Genomic DNA, 17,678 nt, shown 5'->3' with positions numbered 1-17,678 from the left:
CCCTGGAAATCTGGAGTCACGATGACTGGACACGTTTGTTTTTCAAAAGAATCTGAGAATTCTGAGAACACCAAGCTTTTCTTTGTAATGTTGAAAGCAAAAGTAAACGTCTGGATTTTACTGTCGTCACGCCTTCATCATTTCATAAAAATGATATTCTGAGATAAATATTAATATAGGGTTTAAAAATTGCTTTAAGAATAATTTGTGTTGAAAATCTAAGAGAATTGTGTCAATCATGAGTTTTCTATAAATGAATTGAATCAGTACTACTGCTTTTATCACTGTTTTTCCTCACGCCAAAGTATCAATACTTTTACACGTACTATATATATATATATATATATATATATATATATATATATATATATATATATATATATATATATATATATATATATATATATATATAAAATAGGAAAAGTAGTATGTTTCGTTTTCAGTGTTGTAAATAGTAATTTCCGGTCAATTTAAAAGCAAACTATCATTGTCAATAGCGACCAATGACTTATTTGCATTGTGTGTGTATATGTTTTTATTCTGGTTACATCTAGAGCAGGGGTAGGGAACCTATGGCTCGGGAGCCACATGTGGCTCTTTCGATGGGTGCGTCTGGCTCTTCGCTAACCTGTGAGCTAAAATATTGAACCCGCTGGTGACAGAACTGAGATACTACGTCCAGTGCTGCTTTAGTCTTCTTTTTTTGCATTAGACTCTGCTAGAATGCATACTCTCATTGATTAGCAACTGCATAAGAATGTTGTCAAAAGTATTTTTTTTCCACTTTAGAAGCGGTGAAATTACTAAAATAAAAGACACCCATTTACATGTATTTTGACTTTTAAATTCGGAGTATGGCTCTCAGGGAATAACATTAGAAAATATGAATTGTTTATGGCTCTCTTTGTCAAAAAGGTTCCCGACCCCTGATTTAGAGTAAGATTTCTTTTGCCGTAAGGAAAACAAGCGTTGGCTCAATAAAGTTAGAAAAAATGATTGAGCATTTCCGCTTCCGGTACCCTTCAAAATGTGGCACGCGAAGACGACGAAAGTGAAAGGAAAGCGTGCAAGTCACGTGATTTCGTGGAAAACTCGAAGACTGAGCGCAGACACGTGATAGAAACGATCCTCCTTCCTCTTGATATATAAAGATATAAAGTCGAGTGCAATAACAAAAGTAAAACATGATTCCAGTCCACCCGTCCACATCTCTAGTAAGTCAACTTCGCTTATTCCCTATTGTATTATTGTTATAGCTGTAGATCATAAGTATACACAAATAATAATAAGAATAATGTAAAGTATTTCGTTTTAGATGGGAAAAACAACGTCTTCGTACTAATAACCATTTCCAACTGGATTTTGACATAGTTCAAGTATTCGAATGTTGATGTAATTGGATTTAAAATCAATATAATGCACGTCAAACTTGCTTACTGTAACTATTATGATTTTTTTTGCTCCATAATTCTCTAGCTTCAATCACAGATTCCTTTTTGCACTACGTTTAATTTACTCTTTAAAAAAATAATAATTTAATTGAATGTTTTTATGGTTATTATTACAAGTATAATGAGATTTAAAGCTTCACCGTGAAGTGCACAAATAACAACAACAAACAAATAAATATAAACAAAAAAAATCTATAAGTCATAAATAATAAATACGTTTCAAAGTGTGGGAAAAGTCAACAACAATGCCTTCAGTAATTGGATTTAAAATCAATATAATGCACGTCAAACTTGCTTACTGTAACTATTATGATATTTTTTTGCTCCATAATTCTTTAGTTTCAATCACAGATGCCTTTTTGCACTACGTTCAATTTACTCTTAACAAAAATAAATAATAATAATTTAATTGAATGTTTTTATGGTTATTATTACAAGTATAATGAGATTTAAAGCCTCACCGCGAGGTGCACAAATAACAACAACAAACAAATAAATATAAAAAAAAAAATCTATCAATAAGTCATAAATAAAAAGCTTCACCACGAAGTGCACAAATAACAACAACAAACAAATATAAACAAAAAAAATCTATAAATAAGTCATAAATAAAAAGCTTCACCACGAAGTGCACAAATAACAACAACAAACAAATAAATATAAACTAAAAAAAAATCTATAAATAAGTCATAAATAATAAATACGTTTCAAAGTGTGGGAAAAGTCAACAACAATGCCTTCAGGTAATGAAACAATTAAACTAGCTTGAATAGAGGAAGTGCAGAGTCATATTATTATGATTATTGCTTTTGGCACGTTTGACAAATTGACCAATTTGATGGCTGCCGCCCTTTTCAGTTCAACTGCATTTGGACGGCTGTCACGGTCAATGACAGAAAATGAGTTTTTATGTATTTTTCAAAACTCCTGCTTTACAGCTTTTGATTACCTTCAGTCAAATAGAGTCCAGTGTCCAGAATTTACCTGCACGCCAACTCACCTGTCCACCAGAGGCACCATGCAGTCACCCAGTAGATGGCGCAGTTGATGGGGCCAGAGGTTCTACTGGCGGACGACGGCGAGCGAAGATATGGTGCAACATGTGCTCTTCCAGTGCAGGTTTCCCTACGATAGGATGGTTAGAGATCAACAGTCAAAAAAGAAGAAGAAGGCCAAACCACAGAAGCCAAATCAAGATGTCGAGGAGCCCGTAAAACCTCTGCAAAGTCCGGGACAAAAGAACCAGGACGGAGCAGAGAGCTCGCTAGAAGTTCTGGATTGGAGACAACTAGACCGTCTTCACCTCTCTGATGAAAACATTGAACGTTGGTTTCAGGTACTACGAGGCTCACGTTATCGAAAAATATGAATATTGTCGTTGGTCAAGGAAAAATATTTGGATCGGTTCTTATGTCGTTAGCCGCTTCCGCGTATAAGCCGGACCCTTAAAATGGTTGAATTGTACAATTTCTCTCATATAAGCCCACCCTTAAAATGGTTGAATTGTACAATTTCTCTTGTATAAGCCGCACCCTTAAAATGGTTGAATGGTACAATTTCTCTCGTATAAGCTGCACCCTTAAAATGGTTGAATTGTACAATTTCTCTCGTATAAGCCGCACCCTTAAAATGGTTGAATTGTACAATTTCTCTCGTATAAGCCGCACCCTTAAAATGGTTGAATTGTACAATTTCTCTCGTATAAGCCGCACCCTTAAAATGGTTGAATTGTACAATTTCTCTCGTATAAGCCGCACCCTTAAAATGGTTGAATTGTACAATTTCTCTCGTATAAGCCGCACCCTTAAAATTGTTGAATTGTACAATTTCTCTCGTATAAGCCGCACCCTTAAAATCGTTGAATGGTACAATTTCTCTCATATAAGCCGCACCCTTAAAATGGTTGAATTGTACAATTTCTCTCGTATAAGCCGCACCCTTAAAATTGTTGAATGGTACAATTTCTCTCGTATAAGCCGCACCCTTAAAATGGTTGAATTGTACAATTTCTCTCGTATAAGCCGCACCCTTAAAATCGTTGAATGGTACGATTTCTTTCGTATAAGCCGCACCCTCAAAATCGTTGACTTGTACAATTTCTCTCGTATAATCCGCACCCTGATTCATAATTTTCACCTCCATATTCATGGTTTTAATAGGGAGTACAAATCTAATTTGTGCGCATATAAGCCGTACCCTCGATTCGGTCATATATATTTTTTGCGACAAATACAAATATGCGAGAAAATACGATATATGCACAATGCAAAAATGATCATGACGTAATATTTCTAACGAACTGTATATAAAGCTGGCACTTAAAAGTAGCGCAAATGTAATGATATGGAGCAAAATAAAACCGGTTATTGTCATGTTTTGGTGGTTGGGTGTGTTTCCTGTCTACGTGTTTGTATTGTATATGAGTTTCACCTGTATCTTTTCTAATTGCCTTTCCCTTTCGTGACCCAGCTGTTTATTGTTTTCATCAATCCCTGTCTTTGTATTTAAACCCGTGTTGGTGTTATGTCGTCCTTCGTCGGTGTGCGTTTCCCTCGTTTTTGTCCTCCTGAATTAAATTAGTATTTTTGTTCATTTTCCCCCAGTTATATTGTTTGTAAGGTTATTTTGTAGTTATTTAGGGATAATGCGACACGCAAAGTGCTTCAAATCTGTAAAAAAAAAAAAAATCAACTACATACCTGTCAACCTCTGCCGATGACTGCCCTTATAAATGATTATGATTCCCCTTACAAACCCCAAAAAACCTTACAAACACCGTACCGGTGTTTGTAAGGTTTTTTGTGGGTTTGTAAGGGGAATCATAATCATTTATAAGGGCAGTTATCGGCAGAGGTTGACAGGTATGCAACTATGAAAACCAAATGTTAACAACAAATCAGCAAAATGCATAACTGCAAAAGATTAAAATGTTAAACTCCTATTGGGGGAAAATATATGAAGAATCTGATCAAAATAACACTGCGATAAAGATATCCAAACTCGTGACCGGACGATTCGCCGAAAGACGTTTCACCGTTAAAGTACAACAACAAACAGATTTAGCAACCAAATATGCTACGTAAATACTTTGCAATTTGCGGTATGTCTACATTTTTTTCTTCCCCACACATGTAGAGGGAAGCAGAGTCGCCCAATTGGCCCACTCATGTGCGTCCATTCGCCGGCCCGGAGCAGTACCAACTGGTGAGGCGAACTTACCACCAGCTTCAGCACAGCGCCTACTATTGGGGCGCCATGAGCATGCAGGAAGCCCACCAAATTCTGGTGTTCACCTCGGCCGGCACCTTCCTGATCAGGTAAATCCCCTCGCCGATGGTCCTGAATTCAAAACGGCAAATCGTCCTTCGTCCCTCCAGAGACAGCGGGCAAAACGACGTGTTCTTCACCCTGAGCTACCACGCCGAGGACGGGCCGGCCAGCGTTCGAGTGGTCCTCCGCGAGCTGCTCTTCGCTCTCCTGGGAAGCCAAAAGACTTTTCCGTCCCTTTTTGACCTTCTGGCTCACTACTGCCGGCCCTCCTGCAAACTGACGGCGCCGTATCGACGGCAGCGGCCCGAGCGCCTCAAGCAGATGTGCAGGAGGGCGCTGGTACGCACGTACGGCGCCGACAACGTCAGAACCTTAACGGGACTTAGTCGAGAGGCCAAAGACTACGTCGGCGCTTACCCTTACTCAATATAGCGGGTACGGTGTTTAAGTGGTTGACGCTATTTGGACACTTTATTTTGCAAAGTCCTTCATTCGTTCATTTTTGGAGCACCAGGCTCGCAGGGGTGCTGGAGCCTAACCCAGCCAATGACTGTCTGTAAACGGGGGACACCTTAATTCAGGGGTGGCGAACAAGTTAGACCACATTTTATATTCCACATGGCGAGAATCATATTTGTTGAGTTGAATTCTCATGGATGCGTAAAGTTACGTATTCATTAGAAAAAAAATGAGAAAAACATTATTTTTAATGAACTATTTAAGGGACGTGTGTCAAAGTGGCGGCCCGGGGGACAAATCTGGCCCGCCGCATCATTTTGTGTGGCCCGGGAAAGTCAATCATGAGTGCCGACTTTCTGTTTTGGGATCAAATTAAAATGAAGAGTTTGGATGTATATTAAATTTCCAGATTTTCTCCTTTTTAAATCAATAATTGTAATTTTTTAATAAAAAAATTCTGTGTTTTTAGTTCAAAAATCATTTTGTAAAATCAAAAAATATATTTAAAAAAGCTAAAATCAACATTGTTTTAGATCTATAAAAAACTGAATATTCAGGGATTTTAATCCAGTTCTTTTAATCCATGTATTAAACATATGTACATAGTACATAGAAAATAAAGCCGCATTCATTTTGGCCGCGAGCCGCGTGTTCGCCACCCCTGCCTTAATCGCCCCCCCGACCGCAAAGCACAAGGAGACCCTCCACATACGTGCCCACTCATACCTATCACATGACCTATCATACCTGGAAAAACCCACGCAGTAAATAATCTGTAAGGCAGCAATTTATTTATACAACTTGTTATCTTTGTATATTATTTAAATGAATTTGATATTTAACAATGCGTCATCGTTGAATCCGGTTTTTGAGTTTGGAGCCTGACTGATGAGACGTTTAGGGTCACTTTACACGATAATGTTGCAACGTTTATGACATTATATTTGATCGTGGCTTATGATAGCGTGTAGTCTGCTGCCTTTAAGTACCCTTGGATTTTCCATACATCTGAGGTGAATAAAATATTTGGACTCAATGTTGTGGCCTTGTAGTGCCTTTGTTATGTACTACAGCCCAGTTGACATGATGTCGTTATCTTCTCCACCAGGGGGCATGATAATATAATTTCGCGATAAATATATGCTAAAACCAAATTAAAAGGGTTCAATTCGTTTGAAAAATTCATTGTCAACTTGATTTCATGTGGGCTGGACGGACCAGTTTAGATATAATATTTTGATATTTTTATTGAAAATCGAATTAAAAGAACTGGATCAAAAGCCCTAAATAGTCCGTTTTTTAAAGACCTAAAACAATGTATATTTTATCTTTTTTTATGAGTAAGGGAAAACGTCTTTCGATCATTTATTTTTCATTTCATAAGGAAAGAAAATATTTTTTTAATGAAATTCAATATTAAAGTGGAAAACAGAACATATTTTTACATATTTAGATTTTAAAAAATGCCTTTTGAACTAAAACATTTTTTAAAAATGGATTAAAAATTATTGATTTAAAAAGAGGAAATCAGGAAATATAATATACACCTATATAATCTTCATTTGAATTTGATTCTAAAACGGAAAGTAGGCACTCGCGATTTACTTTCCCGGGCCGCACAAAATGACGCGGTGGGCCAGATTTGGCCCCCGGGCCGCCACTTTGACACCTGTGCGGTATGACATTCGATACTTGTTGCGCTTGCTGGAAAAAAACTGAGATGACGTCCTCTATTTTGATCTAGTAATTTCTTCCGCTTATTCAATGGCCTAAATTTTCCTTTCACTCTAAATTAGATCTCATCACATGGGACAAACTTGTTTTTGCCCCCTGGTGGCAAAAGATTATCATCATCTTCTATTTCTGACGTGACTCATTTCTTCCTGATTCAAAAAGAAAGAGAAAATCAGTGACATTTTCTTAATGCTAGTATAAAAAGTGATGGATTGTTAAAGATAATCACTCATTAAGTCAAAATTTGAGCCAACAGACTTCCATGTAAGCAAAGTGGGAAAACCCACATGATGATGACATACATATTCTTTGGAAGCATATTTATTCCAGCAAACATTCAAGTTGGGGCGTGCCACACATTCATCATTGGAATGTCCAGCTCAAAGCTTTAAAAAATGGAAAAAAAGGGTGCGTGACTAAAGAAAAAAACACAATGCCTTAATTCCAGTGGCCATTTGATGCCTAAATATATATTTAAAAAATCATTTTCCTAATGTGTAATAGTGAAGAAAAAAGGTAAATATATATTTTTAATTTTTTTATTTAGAACTATTTATATTTTTGGAATGTTTTTATTATAAATAACTCCTCCAGTATAGATGCTTTAAAAAAATGAAATATTGGTGGCCATGTTGCAGGCACAATTGGACGGGAGATAAAAATCGACCCAAAACCTGCACTGGCCTAGACCGAGTTTGGCCCTAGGGCCACATGTTTGAGACCAGTGTCAGCCTGTCCTATACGAATGCAATAAAACCAAAAAATCTGGTTTAAAATATGGTTGAGCGCTATTTTCTGACGCCTGGTGGAGGAACAAAGGAACTAAAGAAAAAAACACAATGCCTTAATTCCAGTGGCCATTTGATGCCTAAATATGTATTTAAAAAATATTTTTCCTAATGTGTAATAGTGAAGAAAAAAGGTAAATAAAAAAAATAAAAAAATTCGGTCATTTTATTTTATTTAGAACTATTTATATTTTTGGAATGTTTTTATTATAAATAACTCCTCCATTATAGATCCTTTAAAAAATGATATATTGGTGCCCATGTTGCAGGCACAATTGGATGGGAGATAAAAATCGACCCAAAACCTGCACTGGCCTAGACCGAGTTTGGCCCTAGGGCCACATGTTTGAGACCAGTGTCCGCCTGTCCTATACGAATGCAATAAAAAAAAAAAAAAATCTGGTTTAAAATATGGTTTAGCACTATTTTCAGATCTTGAACAGATGGATTAAAATGGGAAAACAACTATCTTGCTCACGTTCGTATCTCGAGACAACGCCCGCATTCAAGTGCGCGTGTCCGTCCGACCAGCATTTTGGCGCCAGCGGGAGCGCGCACCGCTGCGCGTGCGTGACACGTGAGCTGAGTGCAAGTGAAAGGAGGAGGAGGAGGAGAAGGAGGGGGCGCTAGAGAGCTCCGCCGCGTCCAGCCGGTGAAATCCGCGCACGCATTTGCACGCGGCTGGAATTGGAAGGCTCCAAAAATTAAAAATAAATAAAAATTAAAAAAAGGGAGCGCTGGAACCGGCGGTGGTGGCGGTGGTCGGGGGGAGGCAAATCGGAAGCATCCCTTATCCTATCGGCCGGTCCGCGTCTCGGTGCTCCGGGAGGGGGGGAGGCCAGGAGCGGCGACGGGATGTAGCGGCGGATTAACGGCCGAGGAGAGCGGCGGGACGCGGGGGGGAAGGAAGGAAGGAAGGACGGAAGGAAGGGAGGACGGAAGGACGGAAGGACATGGGGAAGGACCAGGAGCTGCTCCAGGCCGTCAAGACCGAGGACTTGCTAACAGTTCAACGCCTCCTGCAGAGACCTCGGCCCGGGAAAGCCAGTGAGTGTTTTGCCCCTAAATACGAGCTCCAATCATTCTTACATTTTGATGCATTGATTTTTTTTTGGGGGGGGTCATGTGTCAAACTGCACTTGATTCATTTCATCCCAAGTAATACGCAGAATGTGTGTGTGTGTGTGTGTGTTTGAGAGGGGCGGTTGGGGGGGATGCAAGAGGATGTGTGTGTGTGACGTCAGATTCGTAGTGATGACGTTGCACGCGTGTGAGGATATTTAATGGGACTTCTGCAGGTTTGCATACGGTGTGCGTGTTTTTAGGGGGAGGGGCAGTGTGTGTATGTGTGTGTGTGTGTGTGTGAAATGGGGGTTTTGAGCATACTGGTGAAACTATGACAAACTCGTGAGCTGACGTTGATGGCGATGGATGTCCAATTCATTGGGACAGGGAGGTCAATGTATAGTTTTTTTTTTCCTGTGATGCGTCACACTACTAAGGCAGGGGTTGCTAACTTACGCCACATTAATGCCAACTATATCTCAGGTGGGCTGGACCAGTTTATTTTTGGGCCAAAATTGGATTGGATTGGATAACTTTATTCATCCCGTATTTGGGAAATTTCGTTGTCACAGTACCAAGAGGGTGAGGATTCAGAAATAGGAAAGGCATTTTAGACATAAATAGATAGGTAATAAGTAGGTTAATAAATAAATACATAGATAAATATATAAATAAATAAGTGTGTTGCTGAAATATCTATCTATCTATCCATCCATCCATCCATCCATCCATCCATCCATCCATCCATCCATCCATCCATCCATCCATCCATCCATCCATATATATATATATATATATATATATATATATATATATATATATATATATATATATATATATATATATATATATATATATATATATATATATATATATATATATATACATATATACATATATATACATATATATACATATATATACATATATACATATATATACATATATATATATACACATATATGTACATATACATATATATACACATACATATATATACACATATATACATATATATACATATATACATATATATACATATATATACATATACATACATATACATATATATATATATATATATATATATATACACACATATATATACACACACACACACATATATATATATTTATGGGCCGTCGTTGACGTCCAATCCATTGTGAGTGGGAGGGGCGGATGGAAATGGTTGCTTGGGGTAAATTTTGGATCATTTTCTATTGATTTTGTGGAAGTTCTTGTTCGTTTGTAGCTTTCTTCTAATTTTAAGGCATTTCCAGGTGATTTCTTGATGGTTTTGTGGCATTTTAAGCTTTCTTATGAACTCATCGGCCGCCATTTTGTCGGAACCAATGTGATCGCGGAGAGGAAATGGACCAAAGTGCAGCATTTCATCACACAACTCACAAACACCTGATTTTGCGGCGCCCTTGTTGAAAAAATAGAAAGCATTTCTGGACCGTGGGCCGCAAGTTTAACACCCTTGCACCGTGTCATCCTTGTTTGCGTGAACGCACGCTAAAAAACGAGCGCGTGAAGGTCCTCCGTTGCTCTCGGGACGCAGGGATTATCGGTGTGTAAAGACGCCAGATGTTAACGGTAATAGCGGCGATGACGTGGGGGAACGCACGTGACGGCGTTTGGCGAGCACGTGCCCGCCAGTTGTCGACGGGTTGTCGACTGGGCCTGAAGGTGATAATTAGATTTCAATTACAGTCTTTCCAAAGCGTTGGGTAGCCGTTTTTTTTCCCTTCTGGTTCCGCCTCTCCTCTTTTAATGGCGTCTCTTTGCGGCCCCGTATTTGCGGCGCTTCCGAAACGCCAGGACGGATCATCTTGAGCGTTGGCTCGGTTCGCCGTGGGAGGGAAAAGAGGTCAAAAGAAGGGAAGTCGCGAGGAGGGGTTAAAGGCAGGGTGAAAGATGGAAGGTGCAGGAAGACGACAGGAGAGCGGATTTACTTTTGAATAATTAAACGAGTCTCTCAGCCGGAGGGTTTTGGCGCACGTTTCGTCTTGGGAAAGCGCGAGATGAGCTTTCGCTGTTGTCCTGGACCAGAAAGCCAATTCAGTTTTTATTCCTGACATGGACGGCGATAGGCGTCTAATCCATTTTAACTAGGAGGTGGCCAATGAAGGAATTTGCTTGAAATAAGAAAACTAACGTTCATAAAGAGTCATCGCTAAAGTGAATGTGAATTTGCTTAAAATAAGAAAACGAAAGTTCATAAGTTCGCCCTGAGTAGCATATTAGCGTGGGTGTCGCTAATTTGGAAGGATATTGCTCCAAAACAAATCCGCCTTAGATTTTACTGTCAGAGTCACATAGCTTGACAAGGTAGCAACAGTGTCTAGGAGGGGACAATTTACCGGTTTCTCTCGCAATGTGTGTTAGAAATTATTATGGTTAGATTCAAAGTTTTTGCGTTTTTTTTTTTTCCCGGCTTCTCAGTCATGTTAGGGCACATGTGTCAAAGTGGCGGCCCGGGGGGCCAAATCTGGCCCGCCGCATCATTTTGTGTGGCCCGGGAAAGTCAATCATGAGTGCTGACTTTTTGTTTTAGGATCAAATTAAAATGAAGAGTACAGATGTAAATTACATTTCCTGATTTTCCGCCTTTCGATCAATAATTTAAATTTTTTAATCAATTTTTGTAGTTAAACAATCTAAAAATATATAAAAAAAGCTAAAATAAACATTGTTTTAGATATAAAAAAAACTGAATATTCAGGGATTTTAATCCAGTATATTAAATTTCCTGATCCCCCGCCTTTTAAATCAATAATTGTAAATTTTAAATCAAATTTTCTGTGTTTTTAGTTCGAAAATCATTTTTAAAATCTAAAAATACATATATATATATATATATATATATATATATATATATATATATAAAAGCTAAAATAAACATGGTTTTAGATATTTAAAAAACTGAATATTCAGGGCTTTTACTCCAGTTATTTAAATCCATTTATAAAAAAAATAATCTAAATATTATATCTAAAATGGATAACGGCCCACGTGAAATCAAGTTGACGCTAAAGCGGCCCGCGAACCAATCCGAGTCCGACACCCTTGTGTTAGGGGAAGCAGAATTTGAGAATTTCCCCCCACAATTTCACGCGACGACATTCGGTTGCGGAAAACATCCCACCAGATGCAGATGCGATGACACGTCGGGCCGTTGCTACGGTAACAGAGTCTGGGTTGCAGAGTCATCGCTAAAGTGAACGTGGAAATATTGAACTCCGCGCGAGGCTGAGACAATGATTACCAGAAGAAAAAAAGAAATACATGACAACCCAATTAATTCTGGGGTGGGCTAACATTTGTGAGTAAGTGGCGCAATTAATTTGGAAATTAGATCGATGGGCCATAAAAAAAAACCTCAAAATATGTCAAATTGTTGATATAAACAACAAAAACATGACATTACCAATAAAATGTGTCAAATTGTGTATCTTAAGAAAATCCTGCTTGAAATCATTATAATCAGTTGAATATTAATGTAATAAATTAAGGCATTTAATCAAAAGTATTTTAAAAATATGTTTTATGAAATGTGCAAGTCCACAACAATGTATTTACCCTCAAAGACGGGTGGCGAACACGTGGCTCTCGAGCCGAACGCGGCTCTTATTGTGTATATACTGTGTCTCTTTGCCTCGTTTCAAGTGTCTCATATTTTTAGTCACACTCAAATTCATCAGGGCCCATTAAAAACAAATCATAAATGATATTTAAAAAATAATTTGGCAGATTGGATTTTTAAATGCTGTTTCTGACGTCAAATATGACTCTGACTCTCAGTTTAAAATTTTATCTCTTTCTGTCTAACTTGTTCGCCAGATATTTGCCTAATATTCCGTTTTCATCCCTATTAAACACTTAAATTCATTTATCGATGATTCTATTTACATTTCATCCAGCAATTTTGGGCAGGGGGCGTGGTCAAATAAAGCAATGCCTTGGTTCGCGGCCCGCTTTAACGTCAACTTGATTTCACGTGGGCCGGACCATTTTAGATATAATATTTAGATATTTTTTTAATAAATGGATTAAAAGCCCTGAATATTCAGTTTTTTTATAGATCTAAAACAATATTTATTTTAGCTTTTTTTTTTAAATATATTTTTACATTTTACAAAATGATTTTTGAACTAAAAACACAGAATAAAATGGATTAAAAAATTACAATTATTGCTTTAAAATGGGGAAAATCAGGAAATTTAATATACATCTATACTCTTCATTTTAATTTGATCCTAAAAACAGAAAGTCGGCACTCATGATTGACTTTCCCGGGCCACAAAAAAAGATGCGGCGGGCCAGATTTGGCCCCCGGGCCGCCAATTTGACACATGTGCCTTAAATAGTTCATTGAAAATAATGTTTTTCTCAATTTTTTTCTAATGACTATGTAACTTTACGCATCCAATTTTTTTGTCCGACGAGAATTAAACTCAACAAATATGATTTTATTTCCCTTCTCGCCATGTGGAATATAAAATATTGAGAAAAATGGCGGCTGCTGGGGTTCATGTGACTAACTGACTGCCTGATGCTGACACAGATATCTGCACTCATTGATTCATCTGTCATCCAGTGGGGGGAAGGGTCACATCTCTGGATTTTTAATCCGAGAGCGAGCGGCGGTAGCAGCTCCGTCAAAAAAAATAAAAAATAAAAAACGCGTACTTGTCAACGACGGAGCGAAAACAGAGAGGCGCCACCGCCAATCAGATGCTCTTCTTTAGCAAATTACGGAGGAAATTAGAGTATGAGAGCAGGATGAAGTGCAGATAGGGATGCGGAGAGAAGGGAAAAGCTTTCGCCCAGATTACACAACCGCCACAGATTAGAGCCTGGCGCCTGGATTAGGAGGTTTTGACCAAAAAAAAAAATATAGCGGCAGGGAACCAAACAAGCGCTGCGTGCGTGCAAACCGTCTACAATTTGGTGTCTTCATCCTTTTTTATGAAAGATCAAGGTTATCGCCACACGCACACCCTCACAAACAATGGGAGAAATATAGTATTAAAAAAAATAACTCCCAGACTCACACTGTGTTTTTTGAGAGGATAAACGCGCATCTGCTACATGCACACACACACACTACTTATTGAAATAAATAAATATTTGTTTTTTTTTATACATGATTTAAGGGTGAGCAGAATTTAGTGTTTGTTTTCCTGTTTGTAAAAAAATCTGATTGGCTTTAAAGGGAAAGACAATTTATGGTATTAACGACCTTGATGTGATCGACCTTATTTTTTAGACGACTACCCATTTTGAACAATATAAACGTTCCTTGGTTTAATCGGTCAATGGCACTGAAACATGAGCCAACTTGAACAAATTAAATGTCAATACCCTTCAATAGTTTAAAATATTATGAAAAAACCTAGCCTGCTATAATAAGTGTTTTTATTTATTTTCATTTCATTAATTTAGCTTTAATTAACACTGTATGAAATGATACTTTTATCTATAAATCAATAAAATACCATTAATTTAGCTTTAATTAACACTGTATGAAATGATACTTTTATCTATAAATCAATAAAATACCATAATTGTTAGAATAAAAATAAAATAACGTTTTACAGTAATTTCTTATCAAACTACTGTTCAAATGAGTGGTTTCCTCCCTTCCTTTGTAGTTTGCATGTTTCCCGTGATTGTGTGGGTTTTCTCCGGGTACTCCTGTTTCCTCCCACGTGGCAAAAAAACATACATGCTAGGCTAACTGTGAGCTAAATTATTCCTAGCTATGAGCGATTGGTTGGTTGTCTCAGTGGCCTCTCTGATTCGCTGGCAAATAATTCAGCCTGATGCCCGGAGTTGGCTGGGATAGACTCCGGCACCCCCGGTGTGGAAAGCGAATCAATGTATATGTACCGCTTACATTTCCATTTTATAGCGCATTTTATATATAAATATTTATATTATTTATTCTATTAGTAGCCCTGAGAAAAAAAATGAGCGCCACCTACTGGTGTTGACTCTTCGGGCTCCTTGACAGCCTCAGCATGACATTGTTCTTCCATTCAATTGGTCGGTCAGCTCGACCGGTCGCTCTCGAGAGGGTGTTTCGCCTGGCTCAATTGGCGTAAAAGTGGCGTGGCGTGTTGGAAACCTGCGGGGAATAAATGTGATAAAAATGTAAAGCAGAGACACTTTAAGACTTGGGATTTTTAAGCATGGCTTTGAGTAGAGACTCGCTCTAAACGATCCCGTTTGTGTTTCAGAGCTCCTCGGAGCAGCCAAGCGGGTCAACGTCAACATCCAGGATGCAGATGGGTAAGAAGAAATCCATTTTGAAAGCATATTTTGAAAATGTTACATGAATAGTTTTTGCCCAGTGTTGCTAAAGCAAATCTGCCAAGTTTCTGGATTATCAAAGTGCGTCTAAGCCCTCCTTCTCGATAAATACCTACGCTGACGCACCTCTAGGCCTTTAAAATGCAGACGAGTGAAAAAAATATATGATACAATTGTTTTTTTTGCCTTAAATGCAAACTGGTTATTCCTCCACTTTTAATAAATTAAATATACAAAAATCAAGCCAAATTTCACATTATAACACAATACAATGTCCATTACATGATCATTGTTTATACCAAGGGTGTCAGACTCGGGTTGGTTCGCGGGCCGCTTTAACGTCAACTCGATTTCATGTGGGCCAGACCATTTTAGATATAATATTTAGATTTTTTTAAATAAATGGATTAAATGAACTGGATTAAAGGCCCTGAATATTCAGTTTTTTTTATAGATCTAAAACAATGTATTTTTTACCTTTTTTAAATATATTTTTAGATTTTACAAAATGATTTTTGAACTAAAAACACAGAAAAAAATTGATTAAAAAATTACAATTATTGATTTAAAAGGGGGAAAATCACGAAATTTAATATACATCTATACTCTTCATTTTAATTTGATCTAAAACACAAAGTCGGCACTCATGATTTACTTTCTCGGGCCGCACAAAATGATGCGGCGGGCCAGATTTGGCCCCCGGGCCACCATTTTGACACCAGTGGTTTATACGTTTTTTTATTGATATGACTATATTTCCCTATACTGCGATGGCAAGTGAATTTGATTAAAGAACGAATCTGTTCTGTTTTATTTTATATTCTATTTTATGTAATAATACATTCGTCCAATTGGACAGTCTCAATGTGATTTTTTTTTACAAAAACACTCAAAATAAACTAAATATCATCAACGTTACCTCGACATTTTCCCGAAAAAGTTACTCAATGCAAACGAGCAATTATAATGTGTGAAATTTAATCGGACCACTGTGTTCCCTCCAATTCCAAGTATGTATTTATTTATTTTTACATGTTGATTGGAACCACATGATTGGTCCTGAGCGTTTGTTTTAATGAGCGTCAATTGGTCGATTGGAGCTCTGAATTCACAAGGGATCCATTAGATGCTCACACACACACACACACTCAGGCGCCGTGTGTATACGATTGGCTCGAGGGTCCAACGATTGCTTATTAATGGAAGTAGGTCATTTGCACCCCCCTTCACCCGTCCGGCTCTCTCACACCGAGCCGAGGGTTGGAGCTGTTAAAAAATGATCTCGGTTTCAAGTTCTACTATTAATTGGCGTTTGCATTTAAACAAAAAATTCACCTGGTGTTTGTATGTGTGTAGGTTGTCTCCTCTGCATCACGCCGCCCTGAGCGGCAACAAGGAGATGATCGCGTTGCTGCTGGAGGCTCAGGCGGCTGTGGACATTAAAGACAATAAAGGTCATTTCCAATTTTACATTTGCATATTGCATTTTTAGCATGCATTTCCTATTCATTTCCAATGGCGGAAGCTCATCTATCGCAATTATCGACGTCTATTTTGGATTGAACGACACACTTTCAGCCCTCTTGGTCAAAACGGATTGGATGATTAGTGTCGTCAATGGCAGCCAATGGGTTAAAGCAAGGGTGTCAGACTCGGGTTGGTTCACGGACCGCATTAACGTCAACTCGGTTTCATGTTTTATTTTATATAATATTACATTCGTCCAATTGGACAGTCTCAATGTGATTTTTTTTTTTTTTACAAAAACACTCAAAATAAACTAAATTTCATTGACGTTACCTCGACATTTGCCCGAAAAAGTTACTCAATGTAAACGAGCCACACAAAATGATGCGGCGGGCCAGATTTGGCCCCCGGGCCGCCACTTTGACACATGCGGGTTAAAGGGATAGAGCACTCCACTACAGTAATCGCTTGAAAATGTATACACGTGCAAAAAGTATGAACAAGAAAAAAAGCCATTATGTGAGAAAAAAGGGGAGCTTGCTGAGAACAGAAATAATGTTTGTTCAAAGCGACAGATTTGTATGCCAAATAGAGAGCTGACGTGAGTGTGAGAGCCAACAGGAAGCAAAGCAGCAGCAGTACACCCCTGAAAAAAAAACCCCACTAAGATCTCCATCCATCCCAGTCTGGCAGAACAGTACAAGAAATACGAAATCTCCAAACAGATGGGAGAAGAAAATCCGCCACCATACAGAATGTCCCAAGTCCATCTCGAATCTAAAAGTATAGGACAGAAAACATAAAATGCACCATCCCTGTCAGATATGAAAAAAAAACACACAAACGCCTGAGATGGGACAATACTGCTAAATATGGAGATCCCACCTTAGTTTACAAAATCTTCCATCACAAAGGTCCTCCTCCACTCACGATTTTGCACAAAAAAATCCAACATATCAACAAGGGCTGGCTCTAGAGGTGACTGTGTAGTTCCCTTCAAAACTGTCCATACCTGGAACTCAATACCAATTAGCATACGAGAACTCCCATCTCTGAACCTCTTGGCCAATCATCTTAAAGCCTGGCTGTTAGACGAACAAAATTGCAATCACAACGCAGTCTA

The 17,678-nt window shown here is 38.1% G+C and overlaps 2 protein-coding genes and 1 long non-coding RNA gene across 3 annotated transcripts in view; 2 read left to right on the top strand and 1 right to left on the bottom strand.

Annotated features, from left to right (window-relative positions):
- Positions 1-464: 464 nt before the first annotated feature.
- On the bottom strand, positions 465-16,525 carry LOC144077134 (uncharacterized). The gene is made up of 3 exons (XR_013300900.1): positions 16,424-16,525; positions 14,761-14,903; positions 465-2,576 (listed from the first exon to the last, which is right to left on the bottom strand). It is a non-coding gene; the product is annotated as an uncharacterized LOC144077134 (long non-coding RNA).
- LOC144077131 (suppressor of cytokine signaling 1-like) lies at positions 1,075-6,216 on the top strand. Its single transcript, XM_077604633.1, has 4 exons — positions 1,075-1,214; positions 2,390-2,787; positions 4,587-4,768; positions 4,829-6,216. Exons 2-4 carry the CDS (start codon positions 2,542-2,544, stop codon positions 5,151-5,153), a joined length of 753 nt encoding a protein of 250 aa, XP_077460759.1. The 5' UTR covers positions 1,075-1,214; positions 2,390-2,541; the 3' UTR covers positions 5,154-6,216.
- LOC144077132 (uncharacterized) overlaps positions 8,630-17,678 on the top strand; it is a 34,951-nt gene continuing 25,902 nt past the window's right edge. Inside the window, exons 1-3 of the mRNA XM_077604634.1 lie at positions 8,630-8,749; positions 15,016-15,067; positions 16,445-16,542. Coding sequence (XP_077460760.1) covers positions 8,656-8,749; positions 15,016-15,067; positions 16,445-16,542 — 244 coding nt within the window. The 5' untranslated portion in view covers positions 8,630-8,655. The remainder of the gene's footprint in view (positions 8,750-15,015; positions 15,068-16,444; positions 16,543-17,678) is intronic.

The sequence above is a fragment of the Stigmatopora argus genome, chromosome 7 (assembly GCF_051989625.1).
Source record: "Stigmatopora argus isolate UIUO_Sarg chromosome 7, RoL_Sarg_1.0, whole genome shotgun sequence".
Taxonomy (NCBI): domain Eukaryota; kingdom Metazoa; phylum Chordata; class Actinopteri; order Syngnathiformes; family Syngnathidae; genus Stigmatopora; species Stigmatopora argus.
Note: the sequence above shows the minus strand (reverse complement) of the source record. Positions and strands in the feature narration are given on the sequence as shown.

Bases quoted from the DNA above. Each gene is read 5' to 3' on its own strand.
- LOC144077131 (XM_077604633.1), top strand. From the start codon at position 2,542: ATGGTGCAACATGTGCTCTTCCAGTGCAGGTTTCCCTACGATAGGATG. The intron at 2,788-4,586 runs GTACTACGAGGC...CCACACATGTAG, and splicing joins ACATTGAACGTTGGTTTCAG to AGGGAAGCAGAGTCGCCCAA. The intron at 4,769-4,828 runs GTAAATCCCCTC...TCGTCCCTCCAG, and splicing joins GCCGGCACCTTCCTGATCAG to AGACAGCGGGCAAAACGACG.